The following is a 21,287-nucleotide window of genomic DNA, read 5'->3' as shown; positions in this document are numbered from 1 at the left end:
TAGGTAAAATATTAGGTTTTGGAGATAAATAACATATATTGAACATCCTTTGTCAGAATATTTTTTACTTATTTCATGTTTGAACACCTTTGAGGAAATTCCTGGCTTCGCCACTGGCTCCAGAGCAGGCTTGGGCGTGAGGAGGAGTGTTGAGTCCCATATCGGTAGGATGAAGGTTTCGTGGTCTTTTTATATGGTCTTGGACAACCTCACCTCACGAGCTAGTTTTGAAATTGAGTTAGGGTCAATGTCCATTTGTCGTCCTACATGACGATTATTGGCCAGAAATATATCGAAGTAATCTCATAAATGGTCATTCAACTCTTACTTCATTGCACTGAAATCACTAAGGTATTGTCTAAAGTCACTACACAACTTTTAGTAATCAAAAAGTCGCTTAACTTTGTGTAAGTATTATAGAAAATTAGGTTAATTTGGGTTTTATTCAGCTTTGCTTGGCTCGTCTCGATGCCAACACCTAAATTACGTACATGCATGGCTTTAGAAACACACTATTATTATAATTAACCTAATTTAATTTGCATTCAATGAACTTAGCCCCAGTCAAACGATAGTTACCTGCTCCCATTCAATTTGCATGTTACAATAAGTAAATTTTAGAAGATTGGACAATGATCCGTACACGAAATATATTTTCAATAATCTATTCCTCGCTTCAAATTTTGCAAAACGTATAATTTATCTGTAACAAGTTTCTACAATACTATAATACTCCTGTAAGTTTATCTATAACATCCAATTTGCATGTAATTATAATTACTAGATTTTAAAAGATTGGACAATGATCCCTGTTGAAAGAATCTATTGGTCATTTCAAGTTTTGTTAAATGTACAATTTGTCTATAAACAAGTGTATGACTCTATAATACAATAATACTCCTGTGTTTATCTTTCAATTTGCATGTAATTATAATGACTAGATTTTAAAATTAGATTGGACAATGGTCCTTGTTGAAAGAATCTATTGGCCATTTCAAGTTTTTCTAAATGTACAATTTATGTATAAGCAAGTATATGACTATAATACAACTAAGCTCCTATGAGTTTAGCTACTTATAGCATTCAACTTGCATGTTAAAATGACTAGATTTTAAGAGATTGGACAATGGTCCTTGTTGCAAGAATCTACTCGTCACTTCTAGTTTTGTAAAATGTACAATTTACTTATATATAATATGATATATATGTGCCACATAATTAATAGTGTTCCCTCTATCCCAAATTATGTGGCACCGTTCGAATTTCGAGAGTCAAACAGAGTTTTCTTTGACCATAATTTTTTTATGTCTTTTAAATATTTTAATTATTAATTATTATGATTTATACCCCCTTCGTCTCAATTTATGTAACAGTCTCTCCTTTTTAGTCAATCCAATAAAGAATGTCATCTGTACTTATTTAAAAATAATTTATCTTTAGACATAACTTTCAAAAATCTTCCTATCTTTCTTAAACTTAATACCAATCGAGTCAAACACCATCACATAAATTTAAGCGAAGGGAACAATACTTTTTATATACTCAATTTTCAAATACATAGTAAATTTTATTACAAAAAACTTAAAGATTCCATGTCTCAATTTGTCTGGCAAAAAATAAATGACGACGAGTACATCCTTGTCAGAAGCTTCAGTTCCTCCAAGTAATAGCTTAACTTTTCCACACGGCTCTCCTTTAAAGATGAAGCAATTGTGTGTACATTTATTGATGACATTTTTTCTATTTAGATAGACTACAAGAGTGGTAAGAATCCTACAAATGAATGTGATAGAAACAACTTCCTATACATTCAAAATACGGATAAGAACAGATGGATAAAGATATATATACTAATATTATTTGGTGCTATCCCTTGTTTTCAAATATTTTGTTATTATGCCCCCTCAAGTTAGGAGTGGTGTCAACTACTCCTAGCTTGTTAAGATGTCGTTGGAAAGGAGCCTTTGCAAGAGCTTTAGTGAGGCTGTCTGCAAGTTGGTCAACTGAGTGAACATGTACAACTTGAAACTGGTTCTACTGAACTTGATCGCGAACAAAATGGAAATCAATTGCAATATGCTTCATTCGACTATGAAAAACGGGGTTCTGACATAGATATGTTGTGCCAATATTGTCACAATACACTGTTGGTGGTCGGGACACTAAACTTTGAAGTTTATATAAGAGATTTGTTACCCAGTTCGCCTCTGCAACATCAGTAGCAACAACCCGATACTCTGCTTCTGTTGAGGAACGAGCAACAGTGAGTTGCTTTTAGAAGACCAACTGATAGGATTTCCACCAAGATAAAGAATATAGCCAGAGGTTGAAGTTCGATCATGGATGTCGCCTGCCCAGTCAGCATCAGAATAAATATGAAGTTCTGGTGTGAACGAGTGGCAGAGAAGGAGACCATACAACATTGTGTGTTTAAGGTACCGAAGGACTCGTTTAACTGCTTGCCAATGAGTAGTGGAAGGGCTGTGCATAAATTGAGAAAGCTTGTTGACTGTGAAAGAGATGTCTGGTCGAGTAAATGATAGATATTGAAGCTTGCCAAGAACCTGACAATATTGGGTGGCATCCGTAGGGGGTGTGCCATCATTCAGTGATAAGGTGACTGATGTGCTCAGTGGAGTTTGGACACCTTTGCAATCAAACATATCCCATTTGCGAAGAAGATCACAAATATATTTAGATTGAGAAAGGATGAGACCATCCTTGTGAGGAATCACTTCAACACCGAGAAAGTAGTTGAGATAACCAAGGTCTTTTAAGGAGAATCGGTTGGCCAAAGCTGACAAGGCATGATTGAGCATGTCGTTGTTATTGCCAGTAATCACTATGTCGTCGACATAAACTAACAGATACAGAATAATACCATTTTGGGAGTACACAAAAAGGGATTGATCAGATTGAGTGCGAGAGAAGCCAAAACTTTGGAGGAATTCCCGTAGTTCCATATACCATGCACGTGGGGTTTGTGTAAGTCCATAGATAGCATTTTTTAATCGACATACATGTCTGGGAAAATCAGTATGTTCAAATCCTGGGAGTTGTGACATATAAACTTCATCATCAAGTGTTCCTTGCAAGAATGCATTGTTGACGTCTAATTGGTGTAATGGCCATCCCCTGTTTATTGCAATTGACAAAACCAGGCGAACTGTTGTTGGTTTAACAACAGGACTGAATGTAGAATGGTAATCAATACATGGTCGTTGGGTGAAGCCTTTTGCAACAAGGCGAGCCTTGAACCGATCAATCGTCCCATCCACTTTGTATTTTATCCGAAAGAGCCATTTGCACCATACTACAATGTGTGATGATTGGAAAGGAACTAAGTCCCATGTTTGGTTCTTGAGAAGTGCTTGAAACTCATCACTCATGGCAACATGCCACATTGGGTGTTTTTGTGCTTGTTTGCAAGTGCTGGGTGGCAGAATATCTTATGAAGTAGCTAAATAGTCCATAATTATTTTCGGTTTAAAAATGTTATTCTATGAACGAGTGATTACGTGAGATAGTGGGGGAGGCATAGATGGGTTTTTGTTAGTATGATTGGAAGCAAGATGTTCGGCAGATGGAGAAGATTCAGAGACAAAATTTTCTGATGAAGCAGATGTTGTATGAGGGGAGAGGGAGGAAGAGTCAGATAAACACAAGGTAGAAGACTTACATGCAGTAGAGGATTCTGACACACGTGAGTCCTGGTTGTTTGGCTGGGAGGAAGGATTTGTAAGAGTAGCATCCACCATGGCTGGAACACTATTTTGTTGTGAGACTTTTATAGGTATGGGTGGTGGATTAGGAAAAGGATCTTCTGTTGAAATGGACTGACTTGGCGAGACTGCTTCAGTGGTGATAAGATCATGCCACTCAATGTTTGGCTTATTATGTTTAACTGATGAAAACATACTTTGAAAGGAAAAAATGTCTTCATAAAATTTGACATCGCGCGACAAATAAACTTTGGAAGAAATTGGGTCAAAACATTGATAACAGTAATGCTTGGAGGAGAATCCGACATACACACAGAAGGGGTGGATCTTGGTTCCAATTTATTTTTTGCATATGGTTTAAGCCATGAATAACAGAGGGAACCAAATGTGCGAATGGTGAGGTAGTTTGGTTGAGTGCCAAAAATGCAATGATAAAGAGACTTATTTTGCAGAATGGTCGTCGGAAGGCGATTTATTAAATAGATCGCATCTTGACAGGCAAAAGTCCATAGATTTGAGAGTAGGGATGTTTGGTGAAGTAAGGTACAAGCGATTTCAATAATGTGGCGATGACGTCGTTCAACAAATGCTACTCTTTGGGGTGTATATGGGGGAAAATAAATGTTGGATGCCATGTGCATGTAGAAAGGTTTGAAGACCTTCATACTCACCCCCTCCATCTGAGTATATTGTTTTTATCTTTTGATTAAAGTGATTTTCAACGAGTGATTTGAAAGTGGAGAAAATGGGAGTAACCTCATGTTTAAATTTGAAAGAGTAGAGCCACGTATACTTGGTATAGTGATCGACAAAGATAATGTAATATAACTTCTTATCAAGAGAAAGAATAGGCGATGGACCCCAACATCAGTAAAAATAATTTCTAGTGGATGAGAACTCTTCAAAGAAATATGACCAAATGGGAGACAATGGCTCTTATTACAATTGCAAAATTGAAAATTAAGATTTCCTAAGCAAGGTAGAGAATGACGCTTTAAAATATCTTGAAGGACTCTAAAATGTGGGTGACCAAGTCATTGGTGCCATCGGTAATAGCTGGGCTTGGTTGTGGCAGTAAGGGCAGATGGTGGTTGATATCTTGATGTTGGCCACTCATATAGATCATTCCTATTCTGGCCTCAAACCAATGGAGCCCCCGTGTTCAGCTTCTTAACAACAAAGAAAGATGGGAAAAATTCAATAGATGTACGATTTTAATTACAGAACTTAGAAACTAAAATGAGATTTCGTTTAATATGAGGTGCACAAAGAATATTATGGAGATAAAAGTCTTTAGTGGGAGTGAAAAGCGTAGATGAGCCAGTGTAAGTAATTAGGATACTGTTACCATCACCCATGCAGATTTCTCAGTGCCAGTGTAGTCAAGCGGCGACATCAAATTGTGTGAATCAACAGTGATGTGATGGGAGGCTCCAGTGTCAAGAACCCATGGGTTATTATTTTGTTGGCCTTGGCGTGTAGCAAGAAGTGCCTTGGCTTCATTGTGGTTGTGAGAACACGAACGACAGACATTGGCAGTGTGGCCATATTTTCCGCAAAGATGACATTGAACATGTCCATGTGGGTTGCTTCGGAAGTTTTGTCGCCAATAGGATGGCCGATATACAGATACTTGATTCATACCAAATGGATGACCATTGTAGGGCTGTTGTAAACGATTGTTCATATGTTGTGCTTGTGGCTGCTAGTTATTCCATCACTTGTTACTGTTGTGATCTGAGGTATGGTTGTTTGAACCCTTCTGTGCAACATTAGCTGTGATGGAAAGGGTATTCTTCTTGAGCTCCTCGTGTTTAAGGAATAATTCATGATCTGAAAGTTTGTCAAACAATTCTTCATATGAAATCGGTGTGTATAGAGCATAGATAGCAGCGCTTATCTCACGATAGCCGAGGCCTAAGCCACTGAGTATTTTGACTACCAGTTCAACATTACTGATTGGTGCACCAGCAGTTGCAAGTTCATCAGCTAGTGATCGAATTTTTCGAAGATAGTCCGATAATGATTTGGAGTCCCTTGTCGTCTTGGCCAACAAATCGCGGAGACTGTATATTCGGGTTTGGGACTTATTTGCATAAGTCGTGTAAAGCATTTCCCATGCTTGTTGAGATGTTTCAGCAGCAGCTATAGAAGGTGCAATGGTTGCGTCAACAGATGCCATTAGAGCATTTCGGATGAGACTATCTTGGCGGAACCAAAGTCTATATTCTGGATTGGCTATTTCTTTGTTGTCTTTGGTTATCTTTTTGGGTGGAGAGGTGCTGGTGTCATCAAGAAATGACATCAGATCATGTCCACACATAAGTGTGAAAAATTGGGCTTTCCAAGGGGTAAAATTAATACTGCAAGATAGTTTTATGGGAAGCTGAGAGGAAGGGTGAAACTGGACAACTTGGGTAATATTGGAGGTGAACATGTCAACTGAGTTTGTGGTGGATACAGTAGTTGAGCTTTCAGAGTTAACCATGGCTGGAATTAAGAATCTAAATTCTCGTTAGAGTAGGGGCTTCTGATACCATAAAGATGAAGCAATTGTGTCTACAATTATTGATGACAATTTTTCTATTTATATAGACTACAACAGTGGTAAGAGTCCTACAAATGAATGAGATAGAAACAACTTCCTATACATTCAAAATACAGATAACAACAGATGGATAAAGATATATATACTAATATTATTTGGTGCTATCCCTTGTTTTCAGATATTCTGTTATTATCCTTGACATAAAAAGAAAATCAGAATGTAATGACAAAGAGAGTTCAAAAGTTACTTTAGGTCATAGATTCAAATCTAGCTATAATGTCCTAGCGTTTTTTTGAATCCCCTTATATAAATTCTTGACTTCATCACTGATTACCAGATGCTCACAAGAGGAGATCAGATTCGGGCATACACCGGCCAAGCCCAACTATACATACATAATAACTGAGAAAGACGGATCCAGTATGTTAAGTTTATGGGTTCCTACAAAAATCTCAAGTTAATATACTATAATAACTGGATTAATGGATTGGGTTCCAAGCTAAATATTCTTATATATTTAATGAATTTTTCAATATAAATACAGGATCTAGACAAAAATTACTGGGTTCACGGGAACCCATAACTAATACACTAGATCCATCCCTGATAGCCGAGCGTGCTGGTTCTTTGTGAGTTATAACACATCTAGTCTGTTGCTATGAACTCCACCATACTTTCCAACTAGGGGGAAGAATACATGCATATTCAAAATTTAAGTTTTATAGGTCCACGTTTAAAGGTTTTTAGTATTTAATAACTCATTATATATTTACAATTAAGGATTTATATTTGCTATTTATTAGCATTTTGGTAGATTTTTACACATAAACTTACACACTACATTGAAAATACTGAATTTAAATGAATTGGATACTTGAAGGCCACATCCGTGTCACGACCCAAAAATCACAAGTCGTGATGGCACCTAATTCAACCCGCTAAGTAAGACAACTAACAGAAACGACAACTCAACTGAGATTATAAGAGAATAGAAAATAGATAACTGAATATTTACAAATTTACCCAAGACCTGGTAGTATGAATCACGAGCTTCTAAGATTTGGAATTTCAAAACTGATATAAATAAATACACTTTCTGTTTGAAGGTTACATAAACAGATTAGCAATAACCTAAGCCACCAAGGACAAGTGGCAGCTACATCCAAACACACGAACATCTTCCGAATCAGCACCCGACGTCACTAGCAGCTTCGATCCAAAATCTGCATGCAATGTACAGTAGTGCAGTATCAGTACAACCGACCCCATGTACTGGTAAGTATTTTGTCTCACCTCGTCGAAGTAGTGACAAGTCTTTTAATTAAAAGATGCTTATTGTTATAACCTGTACATTAGATTAGTAGTAAAGCAGTTCAAAGCATAACAAATAAAAGTATTATATACAACTCGGCGAGACAGTCAACAATTACTAAAAGGAACCACAATAGAAGATTTACAATCTTTTCTAGTATGAGAAATATATCCAAAATATCAAATCAAAAAGCACGGTAACACCCTTCGTGCTTTTATATCATCCTCACCATGTATAAATAAATTTATGTACAATTCAATTAGCACGACAACAGCCTCCGTGCGTTCAACTTATCTTTCCAAATAAACGTATAACAGAACCAACCATATGACAGAAACACAATATAGGAAATACAAAGGAAGGAAATACACAAGTAACAACAATGGACCAGGATATACATGTGGACAACAGTAAAGGGCTAAACGGAAAGCACATGAGTAATAACAACAATTGAAAAGCAAAAGGGTATCAATGTCAATTAACTAGTATATTGGAGGCCTAAGTACAAATATGACAAATAAGAAGGAAACACATGATCTTTACAAGTTAGCAAGGGCATGAATGACTGGCATGAGGGAATGATTAAATTAGGTTGCAACATAATAGGTATGACATGAGTATAATTTCAATGTAGGAAATAGGCATGGCATATGCAAGTTAAGCAAGTAAAAGACATAGACAACACAACAATAATTGAGATAGAGGTCAAGTACGGGACAATAACAACATATCACTCAGAATATTTAATTGCGACAATAACAACTCAAGATAAGGGTACAAACGTATACACGGAAAACAGATATCACATCATAATGCATGTCCCTCGTCCTTACCTGCACGGAAACACCCTTCGTGCCATGACCTCACAATAACATACAAGCATAACAATATAAATAAAATGGCACGACATCACCCTTTGTGATTTTACTCTCAAATGATATGGCACGACATCACCCTTCATGCTTTTACTCTCAATAATATGGTACGGCATCACCCTTCGTACTTGTACTCTCAATAAAGTGGCACGACATCACCTTTTGTGCTTTTACGCTCAATAATGTAGCACAACATCACCCTTCGTGCTTTACACTCTCCCTCACATGATAATGTATAAGCAATGGCATGGCATCACCCTTCGTGCTTTACACTCTTCCTTACCAATCATATGTATAATAATAACAAACAAGACAGGAAGCATAAATGACATCAAGGAGAGTGTTTTAACGGATATTCCAAATAATTCCCAATCACAAACTTCCAAGTCAACAATGATTCAACAACCTTCAAGAACTGTATTATTCAAATACTTCCACAAATCTCACAAATGATCCACAATACAATTATATAGTCTAGTATCTCAAGAATATCGACGTAGTAATGTAGTAATGATTTCGCATGGAGATAACCGAATTAGACACATCAATGTATTCTCAGAATTTCCGTCAATTTTGATAAAGTTATAAAAAGCTAAGTCTTGATTTCTATCATTTAATATCATGTTCTTGGTATCTAATAGTCAAGTAAGGCATGAAGCAAGAGGTCAGGAAATTCTACAAATATAAATGTACCATAATCCAACCCCCGAGCATGATTAACCCTGGCACATACATATACGCCCATCACCTCATATATGTATCACCCACGCATGTAGCAAACAATGACAAATAGAAGAAAAAATTCCCTCAACAAAGTTAGGCAAAACACTTACCTCGATCCAGCTAACTCAACACTCAACTTAGCTTTTTCCTCTACAAATTTACCTTCGATTCAATCTAGCCAATGACGACTTGAATACACCACACAATGCAAGAGAAATAATTTTAATTAATAAAGCTATGGTTTTTATTCAATTTCTAAAAAGTCAACAAAACTCAAACCCGCGGCTCACCCGGTCAAAACCCGGGTCCAAAGGTAGGTCTTGACTACCCATAGCCCCACGAGTCCAAATATGTATTTTATTTTCAAATCCGAGTCTTATTCGACTCTAAAATCTCAAATTTTCATTTTTCAAAACTTTGACAAAATCCCCAAATTTTTCCCAACAATTTGATGTTAAATCTTGTATAAAATCATGAAATATAGTTGGAAATTGATTAAAGATACTTACCCAATTATTTGGCATGAAAATCCCCTCTCAAAATTGCCTCACCTCGAAGCTAGGGTTCAAAAATATGAAAAAAGAAGCAAAAACTCGGAATTCTCAGCAAATAACAGGGTGCAGATGTCGCATTTGTGAATGAACAGTATTTTTGCAATTGCCATAAATGGTTGCCAATTGCGGATGAACATCATTTGAACAATTGCCATAAAAGCTTCACAATTGCGAATGAACAGTATTTTCGCAATTGCCATAAAAGGTTCGCAATTGCGAATGAACAGTGTCGCACCAGAAACCAGCAAAACCCAAACTTCTCCGAAATAATCCGAAACCACCCCGAAACTCATCCGGAACCTCCCAGACACAAACCGTATATGAATTTCAATCATAAAATACGATACGGACCTACTCGTGCTCCAGAAAATATTATATTGGATCTATACCGGGCTCCAGAACCAAAATACGAACCCGCTATCAACAATGAGCATTCAATCAATTCTTAAAACATTAGATTTTTCAGACTTTTAATTTTCAATAAAAATTCATTACTCAAGCTAGGGACCTCAGAATTCGATTCCGGGCATACCCCAGATTCCGTATTTCAATACGGACCCACCGGGACCGTTAAAACATGGGTCCGGATCCATTTACTCAAAACGTTGACCGAAATCAACTAAAATTAAATTTTTAGGAAAAAATCCTAGTTTTTATCAAAAACCTTTTAGCATGTAAGCCTCCCGGGTCAATACTCAGACTGCGCACGCAAATCAAAAGGCTAGAATGAGGCTTTAAAAGCTTCAAAGCATAGTGTTTTGTTCTAAATTACCAAGCGAAGTGCAGATACTCAAAATGATCAATCGGGTCGTTACATCCTCCACCACTTAAACACACGTTCGTCCTTGAACGTGCCAAGAGTCGTTCCAAAGCTATCAAATCACCGTGTAACCTTACTATGCATAACCTGGGGGTGATCCCACGTCACCCTATTCCACATAAGCCCACCAACACAACACAATTAGAGATCCTTATTTCAACCTTGGTCCTGAAACCTTAGAACTCAATCTCTATCATCCAGAATTCATTGCAAGACCCGAATCCCACATCTATACATTGTACAGGTCTGAACAAGCTGTATCAAGTCACAACCATAACCCAAGATGTAATCACATGATATACCCTAGAACATCGATAGTCACAGTAGGATCTGCTGACCACTGTTTCTTCCTAAAACAAATCCAAAACAAATATGGTGCTAGTAGCAAACCTCATATCGATTAGAACCTCGTTCAAAACCTTCATACCCTACCGATAATGAAAGAAACATGCATAACTGCTTAACCACTCATCTGATCAATAAGCCAAGAAACGCTTTCGCCCGACCAAGGCCATTGTCCACATGCTCTACAAAATATAGTGTTATTCTTCCAAACCTTCCTTATCCCAATAAAATAGCATTAATCTTAGGTCTAGAAACCTCATCTCAGCCAAGACGAGCAGCCACACCGACAAGCATCAACAATAATCATATAGAGCCACACACAGCCCGGTTCCGTACATTAACAAGTAATAATTCAGACATGACAGATAACAGTAAGAAAGATAAATAAGAAAACTACTAAGCAAGTTAAGCAGGCAGGGAAATTTCAGCATTTTACTAAGAACTATTCTCAACAAGGTGGAAGAAAAATACACGAAATAGAAATAAGGAGCCACATTTCATCATTGTACTGTTGTGGCATGCAACCTGATCCCATCATATCAATCCACATAGGGTACCCTTCGAGCTATAATACTAGGGCTCACTAATCACATATGCGTCAACATCAAGCACAATAGAGTGCACAAAAATATAACTATGGGGAAAATCATTAGGAACAAACAATACTGAAAAGGACAAGTACAACTATAGTGCAATAAGCATATCAACATCATAAAGGCCACCTTACCCATGTGCCATGAAGTCTAAACTGAATCACAATATGCGTGCGGAATCATGTAACCCTCACAACCCGCCATAGTATAAGAGAGAAACATATAACATAAATCAAGGCGTGAATGACACCCATTCAACCTAATGATATACACGTGGCAACAACTACGCAAAACAAAAAGGTCCGATCCGATACAGAATACACATTCTCATTAGGCTCGAAATAATCCCCAAACCAAATTCCGATCTTCCTCAAACATGTAATAAACCTTCCAAAAGTCTATAGCAAACTTTCCATAACGTGTACCATCAATCATCCAATCCTCTACATTTCTTCTTAACTTACAATCCAGGAATAGTTTGTCAACAAGAACGTTCAGTTTCTGAGCCTCACGAATACCAGAATTTTCATACCCAATCTCAACATCGCTACTCAATGGCTGATACGTAACTCATGCTCCGTCATCTCACGAAAAAACACCCATAAGTCAAAACACCTGGTACCTGCCAACATGCGAACTCTACTCCGATAGGAACATGTAGTGCCAGTAAAACCTTAAACACCTGAAATTGTCTGTGCCATCAAGAACTCATATCCTTCCCTCCAAAACTATCTGCAACCTTATACCTGCAGATTTCAACCCCACACGGCGCATCGCCTCTAACATGCTACCCGCAACACTACGAAAATCGCATAGCCAACTCTAAACCATAAGTAAATTGAACACTTTACCAACCGATAATCTTCCATCTATTTTAATCCAGGAGAACACCACCACACGCAATATAGCTCCTATACCTGTAGAAAATATTAACTATGACCGTGGTCATAACTATAATAAATTCTCCGGAACTCAGTAACACATAATCGTGTAATCAAAACCAATTGCCTCTAACTCAATCGAGTCACGCAGACTGACAACCTGAAAATAACTCAATCTGATATGATCGCCCCTGAGGAAACTTCTGGGCATGGGAAGCCATTTCTTGCATCACCCCAACATTGACTTGTAGACCTTTCTTGACAAGGAAATACCGCGGATCCGATTACCATTCACTTCTCCGTAGACAAATTCAAAAGTCCTAAAATCCACTCATCTTATTCTAATCTTCAATACGCAGCTAATACGCGTTGTGAAACCCGTGCTTCACCAGCATATGCCTATTCAAAGAAATAACCATGAAAGCTCTCGGTCCAAAAACTGATACGGTCCATGATCCTACAATCCGATCGTCATTAGCAGTCTCCATCACTTAGCTCGAAGCCGTAGAACACCTCATCAGCAACCCAAAGTACCATATCTTCGCAGCATGCCCCGATACTACACGACTATTTAGCTTAATACTTCAAAACTCATGAAATGCTTATCATAGAACACCCCGAAGACTCTGACAAATACTTACCCATCATTGCAATAGTCAAACAACCTCCCCAAATTCTCTTAAATGATAACATGTGCACTCTAGTGAATGGAAACCTCATACGAGACACACAATCCAAACTCATCATGCAAAAGATGGCCCACTGGTTGTACTGAAATCGAAAAATCTGTGCTTACCAACCGGGCATATAAACCCGCCTCGCACCACAAATGAACGACTACGAGATTTAACACTACATCTGCTTCAGCGGCTAGACAATGCATCACGATGATAATTAAGAATCCATAGCTCGTCATAATCCATCTACAACATTACCGATCGTTGGCACATAGAAATTACTGAGCGCACAACATCATAAATGAGCGATTGGGAAGAGTCAAAATCGTAAATTTCAAGCTGAAACAAGGCCGCACGATAAGGAAAGAAGAAAGGGAAATTTTTTTCTTAAATGTCCTGTAACTTCCACAAAATAGGTATTGACGTCATCATACCGATCTGCAGGACTCTACTAGACACTTGCTCATGACTCGTAGAACCTATGAACCTAGATCTATGATACCACCTTGTCACGACCCAAAAACCACAAGTCGTGATGGCACCTATCTCACCCTGCTAGGTAAGCCAACTAACAGAAAATACAACTCAACTGAGATTATAAGAGAATAGAAAATAGATAACTGAACATTTACAAATTTACCCAAGAATTGGTAGTACGTATCACGAGCTTCTAAGAATTGATATTTCAAAACTGATACAAATAAAAAGACGTTCTGTTTGAAGGTTACATAAACAGATTAGCAATAACCTAAACTACCAAGGACAAGTGTCAGCTATATTCAAATGCACAAACATCTTCCGAACCAGCACCCGACGTCACAAGCAGCTCCGATCCAAAATCTGTATACAATGTGCAGAAGTGCAATATCAGTACAACCGACCTCATGTACTGGTAAGTATTTTGTCTAACCTCGTCGAAGTAGTGATGAGGCTTTTAGTTAAAAGATGCTTATTGTTGTAACATGTACATTAGATTAACAGTAAAAGCAGTTCAAAGCTTAATATATAAAGGTATTATATACAACTCGGTGAGATAGTCAACAATTACTAAAAGGAACCACAGTAGAAGATTTACGATCTTTCCTAGTATGAGAAGTATATCCAAAATATCAAATCACATGTCATGGTAACACCCTTCGTACTTTTATCTCATCCTCACCATGTATAAATAAATTTATGTACAATTCAATTAGCACGGCAACACCCTTCATGCGTTCAACTCATCCTTCCAAATAAACGTATAACAGAACCAACCATATCACATAAACATAATAATAGGAATTTTAAAGTAGAAAATACATAAGTAACAACAGTGGACCAGGATATACATGTGGACAACAGTAAACGACTAAACCGAAAGCACGTGAGTAATAACAACAATTGAAAAGCAAGGGGGTATCAACGTTAATTAACTAGTATATTGGAGCCCTAAGTACAAATATGACAAATAAGAAGGAAACACATGATCTTTACAATTTAACAAGTAAGGGCATGAATGACTGGCATGATGGAATGATTAAACTAGGTTGCGACAGAATAGGTATGACATGAGTATAATTTCAACACAGGAAAGAGGCATAGCATATGCAAGATAAGCAAGTAAAAGACATGGACAACACAACATCAATTGAGATAGAGGTCAAGTACGGGACAATAACAACATATCACTCAAAATATTTAATTGCGACAATAACAGCTCAATGTAAGGGAACAAATGTATATGCGGGAAACAGATATCACATCATAATGCATGTCCCTCGCCTTCACCTGCACGGAAACACCCTTCGTTCCATGACCTCACAATAACATACAAGCATAACAATATGAATGAAATGATGACATTACCCTTCGTGCTTTTACTCTAAAATGATATGGCACGACATCAACCTTCGTGCTTTTACTCTCAATAATTTGGCACGGCATCACCCTTCATGCTTTTACTCTCAATAACGTGGCACAACATCACCTTTCGTGCTTTTACGCTCAATAATGTGGCATGGCATCACCCTTCGTGCTTTACACTCTCCCTCACATGATAATGTATAAACAATGTCATGGCATCACCCTTCGTGCTTTACACTCTTCCTTACCAAGCATATGTATAACAATGACAAACAAGGTGGGAAGAATAAATGACATCAAGGAGAGTGTTTTAATAGATATTCCAAACAATTCCCAATCACAACCTTCCAAGTCAATAATGATTCAACAACCTTCAAGAACTATATTATTCAAATACTTCCACAAATCTCACTAATGATCCACAACACAATTATATAGTCTAGTATCTCAAGAATATTGGCCGTAGTAATGTAGTAATGATTTAGCATGGAGATAACTGAATTAGACAAATCAATGAATTCTCAGTATTTCCGTCAATTTTGATCAAGTTATAATAAGCTAAGTCTTGATTTCTATCATTTAATATCATGTTCTTGGTATCTAATAGTCAAGTAAGGCATGATGCAAGAGGTCACGAAATTCTACAAATATAAATGTAACATAATCCAACCCCCGAACATGATTAACCCTGGCACATAAATATATGCTCGTCACCTCATATATGTATCACCCCCGCATGTAGCAAACAATGACAAATAGGAGGAAAAAATTTCTCAACAAAGTTAGGCAAAATATTTACCTCGATCTGGTTAACTCAACACTCAACTTAGCCTTTTCCTCTACAAATTCGCCTCCGCTCGACTCAATCTAGCCAATGACAACTTGAATACACCACATAATGCAAGAGAAAATAATTTCAATTAATAAAGCTATGATTTTTATTCAAATTCTAAAAAGTTAGCAAAAGTCAAACTCCAGGCCCGCCCGGTCAAAACCCATGTCCAAAAGTAGGTCTTGACTACCCATAGCCCCACGAGTCCAAATATGTGTTTTGTTTTCAAATCTGAGTCTTATTCGACTCTAATATCTCAAAATTTCATTTTTCAAAACTTTGATAAAATCCCCAAATTTTTTCATAGTTTTCCCATCAATTTGATGTTAAATCTTGTATAAAATTATAAAATATAGTTGGTAATTAATTAAAGATATTTACCGAATAATTTGGCATAAAACTCCCCGCTCAAAATCACCTCACCTCGAAGCTATGGTTCAAAAATATAAAAAATGAAGCAAAAACTCGGAATTCTCAGCACTTAACAGGTTGCAGATGTCGCATTGGCGAACAAAACTTCGCATTTGCGAATGAACAGTGTTTTTGCAATTGCCATAAATGGTTGGCAATTGCAGATGAACAGTGTTTTCACAATTTCCATAAAAGGTTTGCAATTACGAATGAACAATATTTTCGCAATTGCCATAAAAGGTTTGCAATTGCGAATGAACGGTGTCGCACCAAAAACCAGCAAAACTCAAACTTCTCCGAAATGATCTGAAACCACACCAAAACTCATCCAGAACCTCCCAAACACAAACTATATATGAATTTCAATCATAAAATACGCTACGGACCTACTCGCTCACTCAAAACACTGAAAGAGATCGTCTTAACCCGATATTAACCATGGTCAAACTTCCAAATTTCTTCACTTTACTAGTCTCTCAGCCAATGATTCAAAAATACACCCAAACCCCTCGGGACTCCAAACCAAAAGTGAACACCAGTCTAAAAATATCATACAAACTAGCTCGCATGATCAAATCGCCAAAATAACACCTAGATCTATGAATTGGACACCAAATCAAATGAAATTTTCAAGAAAGCTTTGAAATCTCTATTTTTACCACCGGACGTCCGAATCACGTCAAACCGACATTGTTTCCCACCAAATTTCACAAATAAGTCAAAAATATTATATTGGACCTATACCGGGCTCCAGAACCAAAGTACAGACCCGGTATCAACAATGCCAAATATTCGATCATTTTTTTTGGTAATTAAGGAACTTTATTACCAATTAAATATTTATAGCATACACCAAAAAAAGAAAACTCTGCACTTTGTTGGACATGAAGCCCCACCATAAGATTTCTTCACTACCCCCAAATCAACTACACCCCCTCCTAGATTATACTGGATACCAGTTCATAGTACTTATATAGGCATTCAGTGTTTTACAATTTTGAGCACGTATATGAATCTCCTGTACTATTATTTTCACTATACCCAATACATTGATTTGTTTCTTTTAAAATATACTATTATTCCTAGCCTGGCAGGCGTAGTAAACTACTGTAGCTAAAGTCATTCTGTATAGCTCTTCTCCAACACTCTTTCTTGCTGCTTTCTTCATTGCCCATTGCACTTCTTCATGCCATTATTTCTTCCTTCTCATGATCCCTTGCCAGTATAACAATTTCTGCCATATTTCCCATGATACTTCACACTCGAAGAATAGATGTTGTATTGTTTCATTGCTCCTTTGACATATTGTGCATAAGGTTTCATCAACTTACCCCCATCTTGCAAGTCTATCTTTGGTAGCTAATCTGTCTAGAATTGTCAGCCTTAGGATGAAGATCCATTTAGGCATTCCCTTATTGTTGCATACTAGACCTCTCCATGGCACCTTTTGGAAGTCCCCTTGTAGTTTTTTGTACAGCTTTATGGTAGAAAAACTATCTATCTGCTTCACTTCCTCCTCTGAATATCCTGCCTCTTGAAATTGTGTCTTTGCTTTGAATATCTTCTGAATTACCCAGGAGGCATTCTTTGGCTCTGTGTCCCATATACAGTTCTCTTTTATATAGTACGTATGAACCCACTGCACCCACATTTTCTCCTTCTTTTTACATATGTTCCATAGCAACTTACATATGGCTACTTTGTTCCACAGCTCTATGTTTGTGAAGTTTAGTCCCCCTGTTGCTTTAGGTACACATAACTTGTCCCAAGGTATTAATGCTTTTTTTGTTGGCTCAACATTCCCCAACCATAAAAACCTTCTGCATATTGTCTCAATGAACTGTATAATTTTCTTTGGCAAGATGAACATTGTGCCCAGATATTTTGGATTGTACCCAATACACTTTTGATCAAAGTTGCTCTCCCTACATAGGATAGAAATTTGGCTGTCTAGCTTTGCACTCTACTCAGCATTTTATCAATCAGTGGCTCACATTGGATTGTTGATAATCTTTTTGTACTCAAGGGGACACCAAGATATCTAAAGCGTAGATCACCTTTAGTAATTCCAGGATCCTTTGTTGCACCCTGTTGTCTACACCACCAAAATAAACACTGCTTTTGCTTGTATTTGCCACTAGTCCAGAAGCTTTAGAAAATCTTTGAAACTGATTATGTATTTCCACCGCAAATTTTTCCTCACCCTTGCAGAATAACAGTAGATCATCAGCAAATCCCAGTTGTATGAGATTCATTTTACCACACCTTGGATGGAACCTGAATTTTTTGCTGCTTTCTAGTTGCTTCAGTAGTCTACATAAATACTCCATCGCAATGACAAACAACAATGGTGAGAGTGAATCTCCCTTCCTTAGTCCTATTTTTGGTTCAAATGGCTTGATTGGCTTTCTATTGACAATGATTGAGTATGATACAGTGCTAATGCAGGCCATCACCCATTTTACATACTTCTATAGCAATCCCAGCAACCTCATTACCTATTCCACATACACCCATTCTACTGAGTCATAAGCCTGCTGCATGTCAATCTTTAGCATACATCTGGGTGATGTATTCTTCCTCCCATAACCTTTGATAAATTCATGGCTCATTATAATGTTATCAGTGATCACTCTGCCTGATACAAAAGTTGTTTGGCAGTTATCTATCAATTCTGGCAAAACATCCTACAATCTGGATGTTAAAATTTTGGATATGATCTTATATAGAACAGTGCAACATGATATAGGTCGGAACTCTTTAATATTACAGGGGTTTTTTACTTTTGGAATTAGTGTTATAGTTTTACAATTGATTTTCTTACACATTTATGGGTTCTCAAAGAATTCCAATACAACTTGAGTCACCTCCTTCCCTATAATATGACATGCTTTCTTGTAGAAAAAAGCAGTGTATCCATCACAACCTGGGGCTTTGTTATCATCAATATCCTGAAGTGCTTGCTTGACTTCTTCTTCAGTTACTACTCTTATTAGACTTAATTGTTGCTGCCTGTTCAGGTTGTTCCCCTGCTTCATCACTTCTGAACTTACTGCTGGCAATTGCACTGCTGCTGTTCTAAGTAGTTGCTAATAGAATTTTAGAATTTCAGCTTCTACATCCTTAGCTGTATTTAGTAATTGACATGCATTATTAAACAAACTACCAATATGGTTAGTGGCTTGCCTACTCTTAGCACAAGCATGAAAATATATTGTATTTGCATCTCCCAGTTTGAGCCATTTGATCCTTGATTTTTGCTTCATTATGCTTTCCTCAATTCCAATCCATTTAGCTAACTCCTTCTTTGCCTTTTTTTCTTGTGTTATTCTTTCATTACTGTTTCCAGGTCCATCCATTTGCTCTTGAATCCCCTCCAACTTTATTCTTGTTGCTTGAATTCTTTGAACAGTGTTGCTAAATTCTTTTCTATTCATCTGCTTCAGCTTGTTCTTTAGTATCTTGAGTTTCCTCCATACTTTGTTCATTATTGTTTCTCCACCTCTTTGCCTCCAACATTCATACACAACATCCTCAAATTCTTTATGTTGTGCCATACAATTAAAGAAATTAAAAGGTCTCCCTCCACTCCGTTGCTCATACTCCATTGTTATACTTAATGGCCAGTGATCAGAAAATCTAGGTTGCAATACCCTCCCTTCCATTACAGGCCATTTTTGGATCCATGCAGCATTGAAAAGTATTCTATCAGTTGTATTGTGGACATGATTACTAGTCCAAGTATACTTCCTTCCAATTGTTTTTAGTTCAGTTAATCCATTTCTCTAGATGAACTCTTTTAAATCTTTCACTTCAAATTCATGTACTGGTGTCCCTTGTACCCTATCTTCATTAGTCAAGATGGTATTGTAGTCCCCAATTAACACATAAGTATCTGTAATACCAGCTATAGTTTTTCCCATATCTTCCCATAACAGTTTCTTATCCTGCATAGTATGCATACCATAAATAGCACAAAACCTAAATTTATTACCACTTTGCACCTCTGTAACCCCCCTATTATGTATTGCTGATGCACTTCATAGCACTCAAAATCCACCCTTGTCTGATCCCAAACAATCCATATTCTACCACCTGGAGCATTTGTATAATTTGCTATCCTTCTCCAATTATTGAACACCTTCTTTATGACAGCTTCGGCCTTTGCTTCTTTAACTCTATTCTCTAAGACAAGCATTAGTACCACCTTATTAACCCCAATAAATTTTTTTAGTTATTTTTGCTTATACACCTTATTCAGTCCTCTAACATTCCAAACTATGATATCTATCCGTATATAGTTCTTTGATTCATATTACCACCCCTGCCTCTATCTCTAGGCAGTTCACTCTCCTTGTCATGTTCCCCTATCATTTGAACTATTCTTTGTGCAATGTCTACCAAGGCTTTGAAAGCATTACCAGTGTTGGTTTCCTTCTCACCTCTCCCATCTCCATTCTTCTTAGATGTAGACTTGCCTTTTGCCAATTGCCATTGTTCTTCATTTGAATTGTTACTCTGGATCACTTCACTACTCTCTTCCTTTTGCTCTAGGAATCTACCTCTTGTATCAATTTTATCAGTCTTTGGGTCTAACTTCCTCACAGCTTTCCATATCTTTTTCTGATTCTGCATACCATATGTTTGTTGTCCCACCTCTTGATTCTGCATTTTCTGGTTGTGACATGAGTGTCCAATTTGACAACAAGTTTGACAGTATTGAGGTTTCCAATCATATTGTACCATTTGCTCAATCACTTTACCATTAGGATCAATCAGTTTAATTGTCCCTAATAGAGTCCTTATTATATCCATTTTTATAAGAATCCGAGCATAGAAAATCCTATCAGCCACAGTTGTGCAAGCATCAGCATACAAAGGCTTCCCTAGACCACTTTCAATTTTGCTAAGAGCCATGTTACTCTAGTAGTTCAATGGGAGTTTTGGAAATTTTACCCATAGCGTAATAGTTTTCAAAACCTCTTCATTGTAATCAAACCCCTCGGCCTATGCTTTTAGTATTATAGGTCTATTGTTCAGAGTATAAGGCCCATTCATCAATACCTCATCTCTTTCTTCAAAACTATGCATCAGAATTGTAAAATATTCATCACTATGGAATAATACTTTAGGCTTTCTGATTTTTTCCCAT

At 37.2% G+C, this 21,287-nt stretch overlaps 1 protein-coding gene across 1 annotated transcript; it reads right to left on the bottom strand.

Moving 5' to 3' along the window:
- Positions 1–18,963: 18,963 nt before the first annotated feature.
- On the bottom strand, positions 18,964–19,743 carry LOC107786696 (uncharacterized). Its single transcript, XM_075252744.1, has 2 exons — positions 19,302–19,743; positions 18,964–19,208 (listed from the first exon to the last, which is right to left on the bottom strand). Exons 1-2 carry the CDS (start codon positions 19,741–19,743, stop codon positions 18,964–18,966), a joined length of 687 nt encoding a protein of 228 aa, XP_075108845.1.
- Positions 19,744–21,287: the final 1,544 nt, after the last annotated feature.

This window comes from Nicotiana tabacum, chromosome 5 (assembly GCF_000715075.1).
Source record: "Nicotiana tabacum cultivar K326 chromosome 5, ASM71507v2, whole genome shotgun sequence".
In the NCBI taxonomy this organism is placed as follows: domain Eukaryota; kingdom Viridiplantae; phylum Streptophyta; class Magnoliopsida; order Solanales; family Solanaceae; genus Nicotiana; species Nicotiana tabacum.
This window is presented reverse-complemented; position numbering and strand designations above follow the sequence as displayed.

Excerpts from the sequence above, each read along its gene's own strand:
- LOC107786696 (XM_075252744.1), bottom strand. The coding sequence starts at position 19,743 with ATGGAGTATGAGCAACGGAGTGGAGGGAGACCTTTTAATTTCTTTAAT. Across the intron at positions 19,209-19,301 it reads GCAAGCCACTAACCATATTG|CAGCAGTGCAATTGCCAGCA; the intron begins GTAGTTTGTTTA and ends TACTTAGAACAG.